The sequence below is a fragment of the Mycteria americana genome, chromosome 1 (genome assembly GCF_035582795.1).
Source record: "Mycteria americana isolate JAX WOST 10 ecotype Jacksonville Zoo and Gardens chromosome 1, USCA_MyAme_1.0, whole genome shotgun sequence".
Lineage (NCBI taxonomy): Eukaryota > Metazoa > Chordata > Aves > Ciconiiformes > Ciconiidae > Mycteria > Mycteria americana.
Window position 1 is genome coordinate 219518594 of NC_134365.1, and position 21201 is coordinate 219539794.

Below are 21201 nucleotides of genomic sequence, written 5' to 3' on the forward strand. Positions count from 1 at the left end.
TCATCTCTTCCTGGCTGGTTTCTTTTCTTTTCTTTTCTTTCTTTTCTTTTTTTTTTTTTAGTGTAATTTCTAAAACACAACTGGGCTAACGTCAGCTCAAGATAACGATGCTTATACTGGCAGTGATGTCTTGGAGCATCTCAGTAGCCAGGAGTTTTGCTTTCTGTTCGTGCACTTTTGCTTGTCTCCGTGCCAGCCCCACCAACCAAGCCTGCTCACCTCTTCCATGGAAGAGTGGGAATCCCATGAGGCTTGGAGGGGTTGAGCCTATGGCAGGACACAGCCCAGGGTTGACTTTGTGTGACCAGCACTGACCCGTGGCCCTTTTTCTGAAGTGAGATTTGCCGGTTGCCACATCCTGCTGCCCTTGTGTGGAGGCGTGTAGGATTTGCGCGTGGCAGGTACTAGCAGAAATCATTGCAGGATTGGTGCTTGTAAGCAGTTTTGGAGGCATGATGCTACAAGTCTTCAGGGTGTGGCATCCCTCCTAGTGTCCTCAGGTTGTTTCATGGGGTATGCATGGGTACATCGATGCTGTCAGATAACCTGGCTCCCCACAGTCAACCACATTGAGGGTTAGCTCTCTCATGGGCACCCTTCCCCACCAAACCAGCTTGTTCCCTCCAAGCTGGGTGTAGTTCTGGGGTTTCCTTCAGGGCCTGCATCAGGTTTGGCTGCTTCTGCTCCACACAGTCCTCCTACACTATTCCAGAGGGCTTTGCATGCTGTCCCTACATTATTCAAGACACTCTGAAAGAAATGTAACAGTGACACGACGACCTCAGGGCTGTGGGGACACCATTCAGAGCTAGATATCTGAGTGCTACGTACCTGGACATGGCCAACTTGCTCTAGAGAAGGGCCAGGTCTGTGCGGAGCAGGCTAGGGATCACTCCCTGGGAGACACATCTTTAGTGGGAGAGATGTAACTGGAGAAGCATCAGCACTTAGGTGTCACTGGGAATCAGCCATAGGTTGACCCAAGTCTTCTGCAGCCCACACACCAGAGATGGAGATCTAACAACAGCAGGATCTGTGGGAATAATTCCTTCTGTTTCCATATGAGTCTGAAAATTATTGTCAGGAGACTTCTTATCCTCTCTGCAATAGGCCATTTTCCTATTAGCTAGCCATGCACCAGTTGGAAAACACAACTGGACCCCTGTCTCTAAGCAGCAGGTCCACAGCTGCCCTCCTGGCTTGGCTGCTGTGACATCGAGCTGGCCATCAGGTTGGCCTGGCGTAGTGACAGGAGGGGATACAATACGTCCTTGCGCCTTTGTGAACTCTCTTTGTGGGTCAGTCCCGGCCAAATAAGCTAGCACAGACTAAGAGGAGAGTTTTGGCTTGGGTAAGATGTGTACATCTACACATCAATGTTGAGCTCATGCCAAACCAAACAGTGCAGCCATATTCACTAGGCATGGTGCCACAAGATGGAGCAATAGTGGACAGCTAGTTTAGGTATGGCACGCGGTTGTTGGGGCCGTATAGCTTTCAGAACGTAAGCTCACCCCTTGGTACTTCCCTGTATTCTTGGGACCACCTATGTCCCATGGAAGAGCTATTCTGAGGACATCAATACGGTTTTGGGACTGCTGTACACAAGCAAGCTTCTCCATAGGATCTGCTTCTGTTGCCAAGACCAATCAATGAGAGATTGTTTACTTATTAATTGTTAAGCCATTTGGGCTTTAATAAATATACGTACACAGCTATACATGTACACAGGCAATAGCTATTGCAGTAATAAAATCATTGTTGTTTACTTCTTTATCATTATGTACGTGACTATTAAATTTAGTGTCCTTGTTACATACTTATTGCAACAACACGTGCAAAATATATTTATTGCGATATTTAATGAACCACATCTTTCACACCTGTAGACGTTTTCGTCTTGAGTTTCCCAGTATGCTGCAGATCTGAAGTTACTGACTCACAGGAGCTGGTGTGCTACAGAAAATGATCAGTAACCTGTTGCGAAGAAGCACAGGCTGGGAGCTGGTATGTGTTTAGCAGAATCCACAAAGCTGGTTGGCACATGGTATAAAAAGACATGGCTTTTATCAGATTTTAATAAGCAGATCCAGGAAAGCGGGACAGAATTAATGCTGTCCAGGAGAAGGGAGTCAGCACCCCATTTTTTTGGTGAAAATCATTGGTCATCATTGCACATCTCGGTGCAAAGAGGGAAAACACAATGCGGAAGCCAAACCTCTCCTCCGAGGGGGAGGTCACTTGGCGGAGGTGCTCCTCATGCACGTAGGGGAGAAGGTGGGAGGTTTGCAGCGGTCGCCGGTTTTGGTGGGATCTCCCTGGTGGGGTGGCCCAGGGAGGTCGGGTCCTGGCTGGTGAAGCCAAGACGCGGTTTGGTCCTAAGACACCCACTCGGGAGCTGGCAAAACCCTGTCAGAGGTTTGTAGTCCTGCAGACTAACACGTGGAGCCAGTGGACACCTGCCCAGGTATCAGGACACTTCTAAGCAGAAGAAGACAACACGGGCAATGTGCAGGTCTCCAACCAATTTACACAAGAGCATCGCTTCTGAAATAAAAGGGAGTTTCACACCAAAGGAAAAGAAATAAAAATCCATCCCATTGCCCTTTTTGGAAGGCATTTACTTTATTACCCATTCAAGCATTAAATTGAATTTATCCTTTCCCCCAAGGGTGCGTTCGGCCATCCCACTGCTGTGCCACAGAGACACACCTGAGCTGTTGGGACACCAAACACAATGTGTTCGCCCTCCTGCGATACCTCCCTCCGATATTCCCTTTTCCTACACACCCCATTCTGCACAGACCTGGAGTTTAGGGTTTGCAGCCAGCTCAGTCCCCACGATTTACCCCAGCCCCGGCGAGCACTGCACCCCAGAACCTGTCGGTCCATGTGGCTGAAAGCACACGCTTACATCTGTGGGACAGGCACGGCGAACTTCAGAGACAAGCACGTGTCCCCGAAGCCTGTGGAGGGGATTTTTTGTGGTATTCACAGACTGTTTCATGTGTCAATACGAGAGGAGCGTAATTACCAGCTGAGAAACTGCAGGAAATAAGCCAAGGTTGAATGAACGAAATGGAAAATAAAGAGAAGCGCAGAGGACACACACATTTTAAAACTATTACGGAGGTATGTATTCACGTGCTCGTGGGAGCCTGGGAATATATAAGAGCTCATGACTGCGAAGGAATGAATTCAAGGACCAGTCTATGGGGAGTATTTTTTTTCCCTGTGACTTCAAACTTCTGTCGGAGCTCGCAGAGTTTTAGTCAGCTGGCATGCAACAGAGGTACAACTTCCCCAAGGAAACTCTTCCTCGGCTTGTGCTGGAAAGGCTGCTGGGAGAGTCCGGGAGACAGAAGGCTGCAAGCAGAGGCGAAACCTCCTCCTCCTCCTCCAGCCACAGAGCAGGTACGTGGAGATGCGTGCGAAACCGGGAGCCTGCTGGAAAGTTGAGCTTTTGACTGCGGGAAAGACGGGGGCTCCGGTGACTTAGAGCTGCAGCCTTTAAAAATAACACAGATGAGGAAGGTATTGTATGAATAAAATATACTGTGTTTATGAATAGGCTGAGGAACTGACTAAACACACTGTGTGGATGGGGCTCTATCCACACAGCTGTATATTTAATCCATCAGGGACTTGCACTGCAGCGAGTTAGATCCTTTACGTTAAGGAGGCACTGGTTAGTTTATAACAATACAGTTGTCATATGCCTGCTTTGTTATTATTCTCCGTGTTTACAGTAATGGAAGATGGGGAGATGGTTTTTTTTTTCCTTCCTTCACAGGACTTTAGTCTATTTATGGTGTTACTGCATCACAGCGCTCTGAACCAGGAGTGCTGCAGAGATCAGCATTGTGCGCTGATTAAACGCTGCTCGCCCAGCTCTCTGACACTGAATCCTAACATAGCCTTGGGCAAATCACACAGTCCCCGGGTAAAATGGGCAAAATGCTGTTTAGCTCGTCTGCTCTTCTTACTGTCAGTGCTGCCATTGAACTCTCCCTGTTGGAGCACGAGGCGTGAGATGGCAGGGTTATTTTTCTACTCTTAAGATCCCGACAGCTTGAATGTCACCTTGGGTGAACAGTGACTTACTGATAGCGTTTTGCTGCATCTGGACTGTTATCACGAGGAATTAATGTTTAGACAATATTTGGAAAGAGTAAAGTTTTAGAAAATCCTAGTTTATATAAAACTTAGAGAACATTTTCTAAAGCCAAATCCTATTGTATTTTTGATATACAAATACATTTCCCTTAAATAGAAGCCAAAGTTTGGCTTTCCGCAACAGTGGAAATTTGGTTTTTTACTAAGATGTAATCATTTCAACTTTAAAATCATCTTATTATTCTAAAATGCTGAAATCCTTTAGTTTTCAATAACAAAAATTCACAATCAGTCATCTCTTTTTAAAGCAGATGGTTACAGCTCAGTGACTGTATCAGTGCTTGGCCTTTTACTAATACAATGATGGATGGATTCAAGGGGGGGCATCAGTATCGTGCAAGTCCAGTCTATCAATCAGAAATAATTTTCTTTGCTTCATTTTATGACTGGAGTACACCTTTTCTCAAACACTGACTCCACTGTCAGTAAAAGAAAAACTGCTGAATTAAAAGCCGATTTTTCTCTCTTTTTGCTGCGCTTAGATTAAAGCTGGTGAGAAAAGGTTCTGATTTGGTGCCTGGATTTGAGTTGCTCCAGGAATTTTGTTCTCCGGGGAGAGTATTTCATGTTCAGATAGTTTAATCTGCAAATGCCACTTTACGTCAGTTTTTGTTGACGGAAGCGTTTTCGTTTTCCCATCTGCTGCTGTCCCTTCGCCCAGCCCCTTGCTCACAACGTCTCCGGGCTGGTGGGTTTCATGCAATTCGCATTCATTTACATTTTCTCTTCTGGAGAGAGGAGTAGGAAAAAAAGCTGCATAAAGTAGGGGAACTGGCTAAACCCTCTGTGTCCAATTAATTGGAAGGGTTAATTTTTGGTGGGGAAACGCTGTTGGCTGCACGCCTGATAGAGGTGCACATGGGGAGAGGACACAGAGAGAGAGAAGGAAGGAAGGCAGCAGCTTCAAAAGACAGGAGAAAAGCCACGCTGGGATTACAGGAGATGTAGGAGTCCTTATTTTGATGTGTGGACTGGACACCAGAGAGGCAGGAGGCTGCATCTGCCCATGAGAAACCCTTGGTCAGTGCAGATGGCACGAGCAATCCAAACCGGGAGAAGCAGCTCCTGGAGATGTTGTAGGGTCTCACGAGCTGGAGCTTGTGCCTCCTTCTCAAAGGCTGTGGCCGAGGATGGCATGGGCTCTTTATTTTTTTAATAGGGTTAATATTAATGTTGTTTCCAGCTCCGTGGTGGGATGAATCACCAGGGAGCTATTCCGGTCGAAAGGGAGAATACTTGTCCCACTCTTGCAGTTCAGACCCACTTTCTAAGGCAGGAGCTTGTTTTGTTTACTTCTCTGGAGAGTTTGATTCATGCGGCTCAACGCAGAACTCAACCCAAAAGCAGTGCCTTAGAAAGCAGCAGTGTTATGGATGGACGTACTCCAAAAGGTCTGGAGGTTCAAGACACATAATCATCAAGACATATTCTTGTTTATCTGAAACCCTTGGGAACCTGCAGCAGATTACGGACGGGCTCGTGAGAGCCAGTGGCTGGGATTTGCTTTTCCTTCTTGCTCTGGGTCAGGCTGGAAAGAGGGTTTGGAGGAGAGGAGAGGTCTGATGAGGTGCCCACCAGCCCTAATCCCCACGCCACCCCCGGCTTTGGGTGACGTGGAGTGAAATCTAGCTGACGTTGGCAGAAACCGAGCAGGCAGCGATTGCTGAGCAGACCACAGGAAAATCAGGAAGGGCCTGATTTCACAGAGACACAGGTGCAAACCCTTTGGCATCAGTGGGATGGGACAGCCCTTGCTGTTTTGTGCAGGTGGGCAAAAGAGCTTGATTTTCCAATTTGCCTGATGGAGATGACCCAATCTGTCCGATTGAGGCAACCCTTGCTCTGCAGGCATGGCTACCAAGCACATACCATGCTAATGTTTCAACACCACTTTAAGGTATAAACTGCTGGGTAGCCCAAAGCATGAAAATATTGAAAATGGGAAGTCAACCAAATGCTTAAGGGTCTTTGAAACTATTTGCTGTCAGATACCCTTTAGGAAAGGGCAAAGATGGTAAGGACACCGCTGATCTTTCCCAGCGTGGTTGGTGTGCCTCTAAGGCTGTAGTTTTAATGAAGCAAAGTCCTGAGCAGCAGAATCAGTGCATGCCCTTCCCTCCTGCTTTGGCATTTGTTCCTGTCCAGGCTCTTCTTCACAGTTCAGCTGGCACAGCTGCTTGGCCACTGGGTAAAACAGCTTGAGGAACAGAGCTGGCTTTTTAAAAAGCACCACCAGCAAAAACCCTGCTATTTTTACTCCTGCAAATCCAAACTTCCCAAAGTGAACATCCAGGTGTAGGAAAATGTGAAGCTGCAGTCAGCCAGGGCACTCACTGCTTTTCATTACGAGCATGATATTTGTATTCTCTCTCCAAATCAAATCAAAATATCCTATTAAAAAAAAAAAATAGTATTTTTCTTTTCTTGCAGACATCAAATATTTGAGGTTTTCCTTGCAAAAGTGTCTGTGCGTTGCAAGCGCTATTGCATGCTGCTGAGGTGAACTTAAACCCAGAGCATCCAAAAGGCATTTAAACCTCTGGACGCCACAGCGATCCCCAGCTTCAACATGAGTTTCCTGCTTACCCCAAGGGGATTGCAGATGGAGGGCTTGACTCTAGGGAGCGTGCCGAAGGGATCAAGTGAAAAACAGCACTGCAGCCAGCTCCGACCAAGGGAAGCTCAAGACACTACGTGCTTGGGGGAAGGTGATCAAAACTAGTCTGATGAGAGCCCAGTCAAGGGGAACTTGTCCAGGGTTGTGATATTCTCCCTGGCAGATTGTTCTCCTGAGAGCTAAACGTGGCATTTTCTATCCATTGCACATAATCATGCCCTCTCCTGCCCACACGCATACTGCCACTTCTTCATAGCATTTATGCCTCTGATTTCAGGGTGCATTCCAAAGCAAACGAGATGATAAGAGCTCAGCTCTTTGGCATATTATTTCAACCATGGGAAAAGTGTATTGCAACAGTTCAGGCTCATGAGGTTGGGAGATAGCAACGGGGAAATCTATGTAAAGGCGGCTTTTCCAGAAGCAGGTCTTAATTAGCAAAGGGAAGTGAGGAAACCAGCAATTAGACAGCTGCTCCAGCCCTAGAGGGCAGCACAAAATAATAAATAAAAAGCTGAACTCGCAGGCGATCTGAAATCATCTTCTGCATGACAAAAGCACCCCTTTTGCAATGGGAATTTTTCCTAGCAGGTCCGGTAGGTTCAGCACTACGTACTCGCTGTCAAAAACTCAGCAGCTCATCCAGATGTTCGGACCCCTCTGCCTTTATCAAGGTCCCTAATTTCTTCCTCGTGCCATGAAAACCCTTCAAGTCAGGTGCATTGTAGCTGACACTGGACCCCCGTCCTGCCAGCAGACTGCTATCACACTCTGATCAGCGGGACCACTGCAAAGAGAAAGAGTTATTTCTTCCAGGACAGGTTTCCACATTCCGGGCTTTTATATTTATCAGCTGTGAATTTGAAACCTTTAATCCTCAAGCGCTGTTTTCCTAACGATGCAGAGAGTGATTTAGGTGCAGGGGTAAGAGGCTGCAACCCTCCAGGAATGTAACTCGCGGACACAAACCCCTAAAGTAAACACACCGCCTTGCACCACGCACGCAGCTAAACAATGGCATCGGCAACGATAAGTCACTTATTCCCCTGAGCCTACCCATGGCCAGATCCTGACAGTTTCTCTGGCAAAAACCCCCCTTGTTTCTCAACGCCTGCCCCGAGCAAGGGCTTCAGGATGTCGCACAGTAGCTGACTCCGTCCGGAGCACAGCGGTGGCTAGGACCCAGCAAGAGCCCAGAGAGGAGTCCGGAGGAAGACAAGCAACATAATTTAAAGCAGACACTGTCCCAAATAAGGTTATTTCCCTGAAAATGCCTTCGTTATGAAGTTACAAGTGAGCCTTTTGGCGTCCCGAATGGGTGAATGTGAAGCTGAAGAACAATCCCATCGGTACCAGGACTGAGCTGGTTTTGAAGAGCTGGATATGCTTTTTAGAGACATGATAAGCAGTGTTTGGGGATGCCAGAAACCCTTGAAACAAGGTAAATGTGGAATATTCCCTCTTTTTAACCCTGAAGGCTCTAACACGGCAGCAAAGAGTCTTGCGTGAAAAAGGATCAGACCCTGGGGAGTTTGGTTTGTGTTTTGTGTATTCTCTTGTATTTAACCTCTCTTTGGCAAGGGCGAACGTCCCTGTTAATTGTCTAAGCAGTAACAAAAATTACCGTTGAGAGAAATTTGGAAGGTGCTGCTGTTGTTAGCTACAAGCAACATCTATGAAGTTGTTTCAGGGCTAATATTGTAATAGAGATGGAGGCAAATATTGTTCTGGAGTGGGAACTGGGCAAACTGGGGTTAAACCCTGTTTTTTCCATGGTTTCAAATGTGTCTTGGGGCAAATCACTGCTCTTCTCTGCCTTTGCCCTCCCATCTGTTAAGTGGACATGCTGATGTGGTTTGGGTACCATGCTTTTTCTAGACGCTAAATTATTTGACCCACTTAAGAAGATTCTTTGGAGGTCTGAAATCCGTGGATACCCACTGCAATCACCCATATTTTTCAGCTGTGGATGGGGCTGGGTAGTTTTGAAGTACCCTGATGGAAAGCTGTGACGCTGAATGCGGTTCAGAGCTCAATCCTGCTCTGAGGTATGCTGGGATTTTTATCACAGCTGCCAGTGGGAGCAAACTGGCACTGAGCGTGAAGCTGCTGCAACTCTGGGAAAGTCTCAGAGTTCTAAAAGCTCCTTTAGGTTGAATTGCTGCTACTGCTGCTCCCGGGCTGTTTTTGTAAGCTGTGGTTAGAGACATCAGTGCCAGTGCCAGCAGGCAGGGTTTAGCGGTGATGCTCCCTGATACCAGGGCAACGGGGGTCCTGTGAGCCCCGAGCTCTGCACTGGGAGAGGGTGGTGGGCATCTGAGACCTACCCAGAGGACAGAGAGGAGGGGGACACAGTACTGTGTTACGTTATAGGTGGGTCTAAAGGTTGTCCAGAGAAAAGCTAAGCAGGGAAAAGCTCTTCAGCTGAACTGAATACCACCTCGGGAAGGGAATCTCCATGAGCAAGGAGGTTGTGCTGTACCACGAGGAGTGGCTTACCCTCCTCTGGACAGAGTCCATGTGGTCTCGTATTGGAAGAGACCACCACATCCTAATGCTTCAGTGTGTGACCTTAGAAACACTTTGAGGGACAGCGTCCTTGCTTACTACAGATCTGTCTTACATAGCAAGCCATTACATCACGTTCTTGTGTTCAAATAAATCAGTTTCCCAGTTGCTTTATTAACTTATAATTTAGGAAGTTTCAAAGCATGTTAAGACCCCGCACTGTGTCAGGTTTATCATTCAAGAAGCAAAGGGACCATTTTTTGAACTGGCAGTGTGACAAGAGAAGACATCGCAGAGCACATGGGACGCACGCTGTCCATCAGGGTGGTGTCCTGTTGTGGGTAATATCCATGGAGATTTTGTCAGCTTAATTAATTGGATTTAAGCAGAAACAATTTCCATTTGAGGGCTCTGAGTAAAGCCTTGTAATCATCGGTATGTTTGTCTTTTCTCTCAGTTCTAGCAAACTAATACCCAAACGATAAAACTCATTTTCTCCTCCTTAGAGGAGGCACCCGCTCCTCTAAGCCTGGGGAATGAGGAACAGAGGGGGAATGACAGAGACATTATAGATGGTGGTATCAGCAATTCCTCCTTCCACAGGATTATTTCAGTGTATTTTGCAAACAATAATTAAGAGGGTCGAGAATGAACATCCTTGGTCTTGTTTTAGAGGGAGGGAACAGACTTCTGATCCTGCTGCTGAGCCCCAAAGACAAACTCCAAGCTCTTTCACCAGATCATCATCCCTCCCTAGTTGTTTCCCCTGCACTGGAAGGAATGTGCAATCTGAAAATAGAGTAGCTGTGGTCTAACCCTCCCCGGCTTCTCTCTTCCTAGTACACAACTCTTCTCTGGTTGGGAAGTGGAGGGATGGACAGGTTCCCATAGTGAACCTGCTGGCACTGCTGTTCAGCAATTGCCATTGCTGCGCGGAAGCGTGGCCATCAGCTGCATCCCTCAAACAGTGACTAAGCGGAGGGATCTCCACCAGCTGGGAATGATCCCATCTCTTTTGTTTCCAGCCTCCTGATGCTCTGCGGGTGGAAGCCGCTGAGTAACAGTACATTGATGCCGGTTTTGGGCGGCACACATGCATGGGATTGGCGTGCGTTTGGAGCTTGCCAGATGCAGGCTTGCTCCTGGAAAGACTTAAGAGCAATGCTAGCTAAGCACTGCTGCATGGCTTCCAGTTGGGAGCTGGTGTGTGTCTCACTGGCTCTGGATGCGGGCAGGGCCAGCTCAGATCTGCCTGCAAGAAGCCATACGAATACAGACAGATTCGGCACGTTTGCAACAGAGGCTGCCATAAAGAAGTGATATCTGGAGCTCACATCAGTGGTGACCACAGCCAGAGACCTCATTAGTGTCCATCTAGAAACAAGCCATTTGAAGGACGAATGTTTTCTCTTGGCTTCATTTGCATTTTTCTCCCATTGCCCAGTGACCGGCCTCCCAGTGTTGTTTGCTCCTTTTGCAGTTATTTCTATGCTCTTTTTCTGGAGTGCTTTCCAAACAGTTAAACTCTGACGAATCCTTTGCTTCACCCAAATCCATTCCATTTTATATCTATCTGTCTCTTTGTAAGGCATCTGCTTTCAAAATTATTTAAAAGCCTGCCCATACCTGGGATGTACACAATGGGAAACTAACATTTGGACAAAAATTTCTCGGTCCATTCTTTAAGCTGTTTATATTAACTCAACAAATCTGGATGAGTGTGTAAAAGCTCTTTGATACTCTGGGATGAGAGGAGTGGAAAATGTGGTGGATGGAAATGGAAACTGGTCCCAATGCTTGTTGTTTCTGAGTGGCACCCGTTCGCTTTGCTCAGGGCTTGGCACCCCAAAACTCCAGCCCAGTTGAAAGTACCTGAGCTGCCTCTATGGGGAGAGTGAAGGTAACTCGGTCTTCAGCGGTTGCCCTTCTCCATGATACCAGACACACTGCTCAGCTTGAGCATCTGGACTTCATTGGGTGGCCTGGGTGTCATCTAGGTAGCAGCTGAAATCACACTGGGGCAATCCCATGAAATGCCTTGGACCTTCCTTTCGAGTCCTCATATAAATCTCCCTTTTTCCCATCAGGCTCAAAGGGAGGCAAAGGTATATAGGTAGGTCGTAAGTGCTGTAGGCTCAGAGACGGGTTAATTTATTGCACTGCATGTGTGCTTCTCCATGTTAGATGATGCTCTGGTGCCAGCTTTCGCATGCATCGACCACTGTGTCACATCCGAAATCTAACCGTAATTACTTTTACCTGCAGAACCATGAACCTGTACGTCATCTTCTTCCTGGCAGTGGTGAACAGAGGGACCTCTAACTATCAGCCCACAGAGGGGAAGTCTTGTGAAATGGTAAGGCTGGCTCTCTCCTCAGGCACCTTGAGATCCTGGATGACCCCCTTGTTGCAGGCACCAGTAGCTATGGTCTCTGAGAAGGGAAACCCCCAGCACCAGGCTCTCTGTGATGGCAGAGGCCGGCTTTGCTGGGTTAGTGGATGCTCAGCGGGCTGTTCTCAGGCTGTGTCCTTGTTGTAGTGACAGCACGTAAAAGGGGGGAGCAGGGAAGAAGGGTCATTATCTCTGTTTTTTTTTCTAAGGGGGAGCTGATTAAAAGAAATTTGACCTGATTTCCCCAAGACTGTACAGGGATTCTGTGGCTGAGACACAGAAAGACTTAGACCTAAAATCAACTCCTTTATATCAGGCCTAAGTTCTTTGTGCTTTAAATAAAGCGCCTCCTGTGAAGTACATCTATAGAGCCCTTTTGTAATAACAGGGAGACTGACCTCCTCTGCCCTGACACAGCGTTGCTGCCAGGGCAGTTGTACCTGACTTCTGCTGGAGGTAAAAGAAGTGACAAAGCCTCTTGCTCCAGTACAAAATTTGCTCCTTGAATTTTTGCAAGCAGCTTGTACAATATTATAAATGTTATTCACAGCTGAACTTTCTCCCTTCCCTATCCAAGTGCTTCTGACTGTAACAGGCCGTTTAAAAATACTTATCTTGGGTTTTATTTTTTCTGAACGTTGAAGCTGTTCAGCACAAATCCTCAAGAATTTCCAAAATAGGGAAAAAAATAATTTGTTAGCTGTACACATCTCCCTTATGGGACTCATTCCATTCCTGCCCACCCTGCCGTATTGCTGCACTTCCTGAATTCCAGAGAAATTAAGACCTAGTATATATAAAAAGATCTTGGGAAGGTGACTGGGTAGCTCAATTCATTGGCCGGAGAGGGAAGACTGATGAAGCCACTGTAAACGTGACAGCTTGGGTCCCATGTATCATAGTCACATGAAGGCTGGGCAAGAAACACAGTAATCCAAGCAGATTCACCCCGTTCCATTTCTTGATGGGTCACAGACCAGGCTGATTGCTGAGAAGCAAACACATGCTTGTTTCCACCACCCCACTGTAAAATTCTTTCATCAAGCCAACAACCCAAGGCTCTGTGGAACGAGGCTGGGATGAATTCAGCCCTGGCAGAAAACATGCTGGAGTCGGGGGCTGGGATGCTTATCTGGTATAAATTAACATCTCAGCATCGCCAGTGTCGATGGAGATTTGCTCATCTTCCTTCGCTGGGCGTTTGGTCCAATGGAAGGAGGAGGGTGTAAATCCAAACACGTTTCCACACAGCTTGAAGAAAGAGGGAGCTACTGGATTGGCTGATGGGTCCATCAGGAGTCCCGCTTACTTCACATGACGATTTTTCATCACAGCCTCACTGTTTTACATGTTACTTTCCCTGTGGCAACACCTTTAGAATAGCAAAGGCTCAGAAATGGAAACTTTCATCCCAGATCTCATGCAAGAGACATGAGTCAGAAACCTGTGCCCCTCTCTGACTCACCACTGGTGCTCCTGCGGTTGAACCAAAGCCTTGTAGAAGAGGTTTTAGGAAATAAACAGTGCCTACCAGACCCCTGCGACAGCAGTGAGCTGCACTGGTTATAGGAGTTACTGCACATCTACCTTTTGCGAGACAGGGAGGCATAGCTTAACTGTCAGGAGGTTCTTCCTAACTCATATTGCCATCCAAGGAGAGGGGCTTCCACTAGCTCATGTTTCGCCTCTCAGAGAAAGATGTTTCTGCTAACTCGTGTTAACTGGGAAAGGAGGAGCTTCCAAACAATTCATAGAAGGGAAGGGTTTTTAGCAAATTATACATTACCTGGCAGCGAGATCATGAGATCATGCAAGAACACGTGCATAACCGGTTATCACAGGTCAGCTGATATGGGGTACCGGGGCAGGTTGCTAAGGTTTAGTTGTGTGGCTGAGCCTCTGCCGGGGCAGCTCTTCTAGAGAATAGGCATGGGCACCGTGCAAGCACAAGTCAGCGCCAAGTGGCTCCAGCCCAAATTCTTTGGTTCAAATGCTCATGAGTTGATACAGGATAACACAAATGGAGGCCTGGATCCACAACACAAGTGGAGGCTTAGATCCAGCTGCTTTGTTTGTAGGGCTTTTACTAAGGTGGGTGACAACCTCTACCCAGCGCTGAGCAGTGACGAACTGGAGTCAGAATCCAAACGATGCTCAACTTCTGAGCTGTTGGTTCATTTTTTCGCCAGCACCTGAATGGAACCAGCCACTGAAGAGACCAAGTGCTCCCCACCCTGCAGTATTTCTCGCCAATGGACTTCAAACAAACCGGTGGCAGCACTGGCAGAGATGATAAAGTCAGAACATGAGACTGGCAAAAACCTCTTTTCCAGCCTCAGGCTGCCAACCCATTGGGCTATGGGGTGGGAGGAGGGGTGATAGGTGCAAAACAGATGCTGTTTGCTCCATCCCACTGAGACGTGCTTCATCTTTTCTTCCTAGTGCTGATGAGAACGAAATTCATGCAGTTTGAGCCTCGGGGGAGAAAAGATGGTGCAGAACAGACTAGATAAGAAATTCAATGAGGATCAAAATAGTCAGTGAAAAGGAATGAAAGTTTAAAAAAAAAATGGGAGGGGGAATGTTATAGGAACAAATGGCAGACAGTGGGAGGTATAGATTTTATCAGTCCCCTTTATCACTGGGAGGGTTCAGTGGATGCAGATTAAAGGCCCAATCCTGCAAGATACGTGGTGAACTGGGACTGACCTCTCCCCCATTGACTTCAGTGAAAACCAGCTGACTGACGCCATGGGAGTTGGATCAGGACTTTGCTAAGGTGCTGGGTGCCCAGAGGGAGATGAGGGTGCTCAACACTTGTTGAGAGCTGGCTCAAAGTGTGGGAAGAAACCTGGCATTTGCCTCGGGCTGCAAAGCGTCTGCTGCTTTTTCACTCTGGATTTTTGCATCCTTCTGGCTTCTCCCTCTTCCACAAAAATGAAGAAGAGACTTCCTGCTCCACTCCTGAGCCTCAGAGCTAAGCCCAGCTCTGTGCACATTTTAGCTTGAAATAAGCAATTCCACGGTGGCTTTGCAGGAAAGAAATAATGTCAGGAAGAAGCCAGGAAATTCCCTTCTCTTTTTTTCTAATTTGTTTAGCTGGGGGACATTTGAGTGATTGGGAGGGGAAAAAAAGAGAGGATCCAGGTTTTAATAGGCCATTTACTTGGGATCTTTGGGAAAGATGTATCATGGGAAGGACTGTGGAGCAGCCTGTGTATATCTAAAGCTCGGATGAGCACTTTTACTTCTCTGGCACATTTTTGTGCTGTCTCCAAATTTCACATGATGCAAAAGAGATTCACAAAATGCTGACTATTGCTCCACTTCTAAACAGACCTGTCACTTCATTCACCTAAAAGTTCACATGAAACAGATGGTTTTAAATATTTTTTTACTTTTAATGTTTCTTTAATGTCTGAAAAGCTTTGCGTCATGGAATCTGGATTCTGCTTCTCCACAGAAGTTAAGATTCAACAGATTTTTTTCTTTCTTTTCTTTCTGGTCTTTCTACAAACAGTACATGACCCAGTCACCCAAATACATTCATAACAAGAGTTCTCCTCCAGTAAATTAAATGCTGCCTAAGCCTTTCACACTCCACTTCCTCACGCTGCTGTATGTTCTCCTTAATAACAAAATACAGCTTGACATTTATGCAAGGATGATCATGTTCATGTTTCCAATGTTCCTTACGAACACACACTCCAAATTTTGCTCTGGACACAGATTCAGTCCTAGCTGCAATTAAACAGACACGCATCTAGAAGATTAATTTGACTTTGACACTTGGGTTTTTTCTCTACCCTGTTGCTGAGAATTGGACTGAAAAGGCATGACCCTCACTGTACATCACAGCTTTTTTCCTCTCAAAAGCTGGCTTTACATAATTTGTCTTTTCCATGTGGTATTATGGGTGTCTTGTGTGGGTGGTTTCATAAGGTGTTCTCCTCACCGAAGAAGAGGGGAACTGTTGCCTTAAGAAAAGGATAAACATGGATGGTAAAAGCAGGAAGAGTTTGGAGATTTGCATCAGAAATGTTTCAGTTGTTGAATGACCCATTTGGTTAAAGATGCATTGCTTAACTAAGCCATGGATAAAGGAAGATGTGATCAAATATTTGAGGGTGTGACTAAGAAGGAGTAAGATGGTTTTTGTGCTATAGGATCCTTATACGTTTCTCCACCTCCTTGCTTTGGGACCTATGCTGCCAACAGAATGAAGCTCTTCTAAGTACTACTTACTATTGCAAGTAGAGTTTGCAAAATCTAACACAGTGATGAAGCTGAGAAAACTAAACATCAGAACAAAAGTGAGGAAATGGTGCTTGATTGCAGTGGAAAGAGGGCAAACCTCCTTCACTTGGGACTATTAAAATGAGCCAGGGAGAAAGGTACAAAAAGGAGAACATTTAGTAGGTATCACATGCAGATAACACTCTCTACTGTTGTAAGTCAGAAATGTCTTTAAAATGAAATGAGTGCTGCAAAGAAGCATTAGGATTGTTGTTCTTGCTGTCTGAATGCTCAGAGAAAGTAGTGTGATCAGTGTTTCAGAAGAAGGATCTGCCTGGATGCTGAATGTTATTTTCTTTATATTTCATGCAAAGATGTTTTTCATTTGTCATGTGACAACCCCTTTTCTCTCTTTTTCTGGCAGGCAAACTCACAGGCATTTTGCCACAACAAAGACCTCCACCAAATCCCTCATGAGCTCCATCCGAGTGTAAACAAAATAGATCTGTCTGGAAATCTGATTGAAAGCATCCCTGAAAAGCCTTTATCATTTTACGCTTCCCTCCAGTGCCTGGATTTAAGCTCTAACCAGATAAGCTTCATCACGCCTGGAGTCTTTGCACACATGACGAATTTGCTGGAAATAAATTTAGCCAACAATCACTTATATGAGCTTGCCCAGAACGGGACAGAGGGGATTGGACTTTTACCCAAGGTGGAAATACTGGACCTGTCCCACAACAGTCTGTACAATGGGATGGCTGAGTATTTCATTAAACAAGCTCCAGCACTGCGGTATCTTTCCTTGGCAGACAACAGTATTATAATGATATCTCACAAGATGTTTCAGGGATCTCCCAGTCTTGTGGAGATAGATCTTCAGAGTAATATCATCATGGAAATAGAAGAAGGTGCTTTTGAGACTCTAGTGAATCTTTCCAAGCTAAATCTCTCCATGAATTCAATTACTTGCATCTCTGATTTCAACCTCAGGCAGCTGGAGATACTTGACCTCAGCAAGAATAGCATTGAGACCTTCCACACCGCAAAGTCAGATGATGAATATAGCTTAAGATGTTTGGATCTGAGTGAAAACAAACTGCTTCACTTCCCAGTCTTCCCCCAGGTAAATAAGCTGGTAACTCTGAATTTATCAAAGAATTTAATCCAGCTCACTGCTGAATCCCTTCACAATAGAATGGACTATATGGAAAACGAATGGCTAGATGCTTCTTTTCATCTTCTTGATCAGAAGCAAAGTAGAAACAAAAGTTCCCTTTATTTATCCCAGCTTGTATATTTAGACTTAAGTTATAATGAAATCAAATCCATTCCGGATGAGTTCTTTGAATCAATGTTGTCCCTTCACACCCTTAATCTCAGTAAAAACTGTCTTCAGGCATTTGCAGTACCTTATGACAGCGCATTGATCTCCCTAACTGTCCTGGACTTGAGCTACAATGCTTTGCAGAACCTTCTCCTAGATGCTGGCACGTTGTCAAATTTGAAGGAGCTCTATATTCAAAACAACCATCTTCAGACCCTGCAATTTGATATCTTCTCAAGTCTTCCTAGCCTCAGACTGCTTAATCTACAGAGCAATAATATCAGCCTTTGCAGCATGTACTCAGGATTAGCTAAGCAAAGACTTGCTGGAGAGGAAAGTGGTTGTGTATCATTTGTTGATTCTCCTGCTCTTCAGTACTTGTACCTAGCTGACAACATGCTGAACATCCTACCAGCATATACTTTCTACAAGACTTCTCTGATTGTCTTGGATCTCTCCATGAACCCCGGACTGAAAATAGAAGTTAAAGCATTATCAGGACTGGAAAAGTCTCTGGAATATTTGTATTTACATGGCAATAGCCTGATAGATTTAAATATTGACTTGCCTTGTTTTAGTCACCTTAAACATTTAAACCTCTCTGAAAATCAGCTGAACTGGCTGCCTAAGTGGGGTAGTGACTCTCCACTGGAAGTTCTGGACCTACGGAACAATAGGTTTAGTACATTACAGAACAGCAATATTTTAGCATTAGAAAATTCCCTTAAAAACTTGTATCTCACTGGGAACCCACTCAACTGCTGTGGAAATATCTGGCTCTCATCAATGATTCAGAACAAAAATGTCCAGATCCCCAACGTGGAGCACTTAACATGCCAGTACACTCAGAACTTTGGGTACCAGGAAGAAATGCACATCGGGAACATTCGACCAGAAGACTGTGAAAAAGAGGATCTAAAGAAAATCAACTTCCTTATTATATTAACATTTGTGTTGGTTTTATCCGCAATCATCATTGGAGTGGGTTCATTTTTTTGCTTCCGCAGGCAAAACTTTAGCCATCAGTTTAAAGCATAGGAACACAAAATGCCTTGAAAACTGAAGAAATCAGGTGCTACACTGCCGGTGTGTAGAAATGAAGGGTAAAATTCTCATCTTTGATTTTTAACTGTGGATTTTAAGACAGTTTCAAAGTACCCCTGAACTGCACCACTATAGTGCTCTGGGTTGCAGGGACTGAAAGGAGAATTTGCCATGTTTTGCACTTGCTTCATTTACAAGCAGATCTGCTTAAAAAATTTATACAGTGGTAGAAGATGCCACTGTAAAGCCCTGCTGTTGTTTTGAGGGATGCGTAATTTAAACCAGACCAAAAGAAAAAGTCCTCTAAGGTCTTGAGACATTTCACTAAGCTCAGAGATAATTTGTGATGTCACCTTCACAGAAAGACTTTATGCAAATTGAGCACTGTAACTGAATCACCTTTTTATGGCAGTCATTGATGACATCAACTGAGTAGGAAAGCCCTTCTCAAAGTTATGTGCCTCCATGAGATATTTTGCTTTGAGCTATGAGCTTTGCTTTTTCCTAACTAGTTAGAAATAACAGCTCCTAACCCTTCTTAAGTTTAAATCATACAAGCCAACACCAGGGTGGGCCAATAAACAATCTTTCAGTCCTTGAAGTTGCTTGCAAATCTCCCATGAGTTCCAAAACAAAAAGAATTTAGCTAAAAAACGAAATCACAGTTCATGTCTGCTGTGCTCATGGCTGCCATTTAGAAAATCTACAGCTGTCCATGGGAACCAAAGACCTTGGTGGTAGAAACCTCTTTGGATACCTCCCTTTGCTTGTAGTATGTTGCTTCAGCCACTGGAGCAAGACATGAGAGGTAGATGAGGTTAATTAGTCTTGGCGCTTAACACCCACGAGGGACGTAAGAGAAATCTCAGGCGTAAAACAGCTGCACTATATGTTACCCAGATCTGCTCAGAAGGTCACAGGTCCACAGTTCAACTCAAAGAGGAGAAATTTGCCCCTCGCGTGCAATACATACTTAAACTGGGTTTAATGTGAAGAGATTCATCTCTGGGGTGAACGCTTTTTAAAAGAAAAATCTTGGAGAATGAATTTCAACCAGCTACCATTGGAATGAAGTGTTTATATTTCTAAGGAAAACTGTTGGGAACTCACTGCATACAGCTGCATTTCAATGCAAAAAAATAATATGTCTGTTTTTAAAGGTCACACGAGGTTAGACAGCAAAAAGGTGTTTTAAAGATACCAGTGTGAAACAATACATAGGGAACCTAGTCCTGGGCTGTTATTCAGATCAGAGGTCCACTGTCTCCTCCTGAAAGAGGTTATGGTCTAGAGGACTGGCTGCAAGAAAAGCTATGTAGATCCTCATTCTGTGATGGGTTTACCGTGGCCAACCTTCTGCATTGCTAAGAGCTGACACTGACATATGTTATGCCCCGTGCTCTGACAGCAGTTTCACCCTTTTGAAGTGAAAAGAAGCTCACCAACAGCGGGAGCCTGACCTACTAACAGGGTTCAATGGCTTCGAAAGGAGCTATATCAGGTTTTCTGTTAATGCCAGGAACTGTACATTAAGGCACATAAGAGAAATAGAGGTCAAACCAAAACCTGTCCAGGTAAATAACTCAGAGTCAAATTGCTGCTCCATTTCTGTTTCTTCCAGCTAGTGAATGTCAAAATTAACACACTACAAAAAGGTGTATAATTCTATTTTTAAAGCAGTTATGTAAGAAACTGGCTGGTAGTTTTCGTTGTGAAATTTTGTACAATAAAAACACCTTTGAATTTTGTAAAAAGCACAAGGTTGTGAATATATTAAAGCACCAGCTTGGAATGCTCCACAGATAAAAAGCTATGTCTTCCTATTTTTCTATGGTGTTCAGACTCCACCTTAGACCTTTGCCTTCTGGTCCTGAACAGCTGCTCCATATCTTAGGGTACAACCAATGGAGAACAAGGAGATCTACTGAAGACGTAGGCAAGCATTTGCACAAAAGGTCAGCAGCAATAGGGCCTGATCTAACATTTACGAAAGTCAATGCTACCCATCGGCTCAAGCTCTTATTCTTGTAGGAGCAAGTTTGCACAAGCAGCGATCCCAGGGATTAGTTGGAAGCCCGATGCTGAACTCGGTGAGCTTTTCCTTTGGTGTGAAAGCAAGCTGAGCTGTGCGCCCAGACGCGGGCTAATTTAGCCACACATTGAGTTCATGCCTTTTGTCTCAAGCACAGCAAGATTATATCTCCTTCTGAGAGCCAGTATTAGCTTGGCTGCCATGACTGGAATTAGTTAATAACCTGATGACAGAGCCAAACCCATTTAATTAACAGTTTTAACACCGCTTTTGTTTGGCTCTACCAAAAGGAAGTGCTTGTTATTACTAAACATCTGGGACTAATTAGACTTCCATTGACTTCCCTGGGAGCAGAAACAGCTTTCTCGAGGAATAAGCCTCAGGAGTAAAGTGCAGCATGGCTCATTTGGATTTCTCTGTTAGCAACATAAGCAACCGAGAAGTGACATGAGCCCGTTCCGGCCAATTTTGTTATTCTGGATGGGATAAGGAGCATGAGGGAAAGAAAATATGAATAAAAGAGCAAAGAGAGGGAAAACAGGGAGAAATGGGAGCTCTCCATGATTTTATTCCTCAAAACAGCCCCAACTCTTGCCTCCCCTGTCTGCTTCTGTGCCTGCAAGAAGCCCAAACGCCGAAGTACCTCATCCTGCATCAAATGGAGCCATTACTCACGCTTTACACATCTTTCCACCAGTTAGCCCCATTGTCCTAATAGGCTGGCATGATACAGGCTGTTTTGACCGTGATTTTGCAACCAAAATTTACACCCTCATTCAGTGCTTTTTCATAAAGTCGTTGCAACAACCTCTGTTGATGCAAAGAGAGCTCATGCTGTTTATCCAGGGAATATCCTTCTGGGGTTCTAG

The 21201-nt window shown here is 45.2% G+C and overlaps 1 protein-coding gene across 2 annotated transcripts; it reads left to right on the plus strand.

The window, feature by feature from the left end:
- The first annotated feature begins 3228 nt into the window (after window positions 1-3228).
- On the plus strand, window positions 3229-20118 carry LRRC32 (leucine rich repeat containing 32). Of its 2 annotated transcripts, none has more exons than XM_075491259.1 (3): window positions 3229-3414; window positions 11567-11657; window positions 16354-20118. In XM_075491259.1, the coding sequence occupies exons 2-3, from the start codon at window positions 11571-11573 to the stop codon at window positions 18292-18294; spliced, it is 2028 nt and encodes a 675-aa protein (XP_075347374.1). In that variant the 5' UTR covers window positions 3229-3414; window positions 11567-11570; the 3' UTR covers window positions 18295-20118. The 2 variants fall into 2 exon arrangements, with proteins under 2 accessions (XP_075347374.1, XP_075347373.1); XM_075491258.1 differs by lacking the exon at window positions 3229-3414 and adding an exon at window positions 7555-8234.
- The last annotated feature ends 1083 nt before the right edge of the window (window positions 20119-21201 follow it).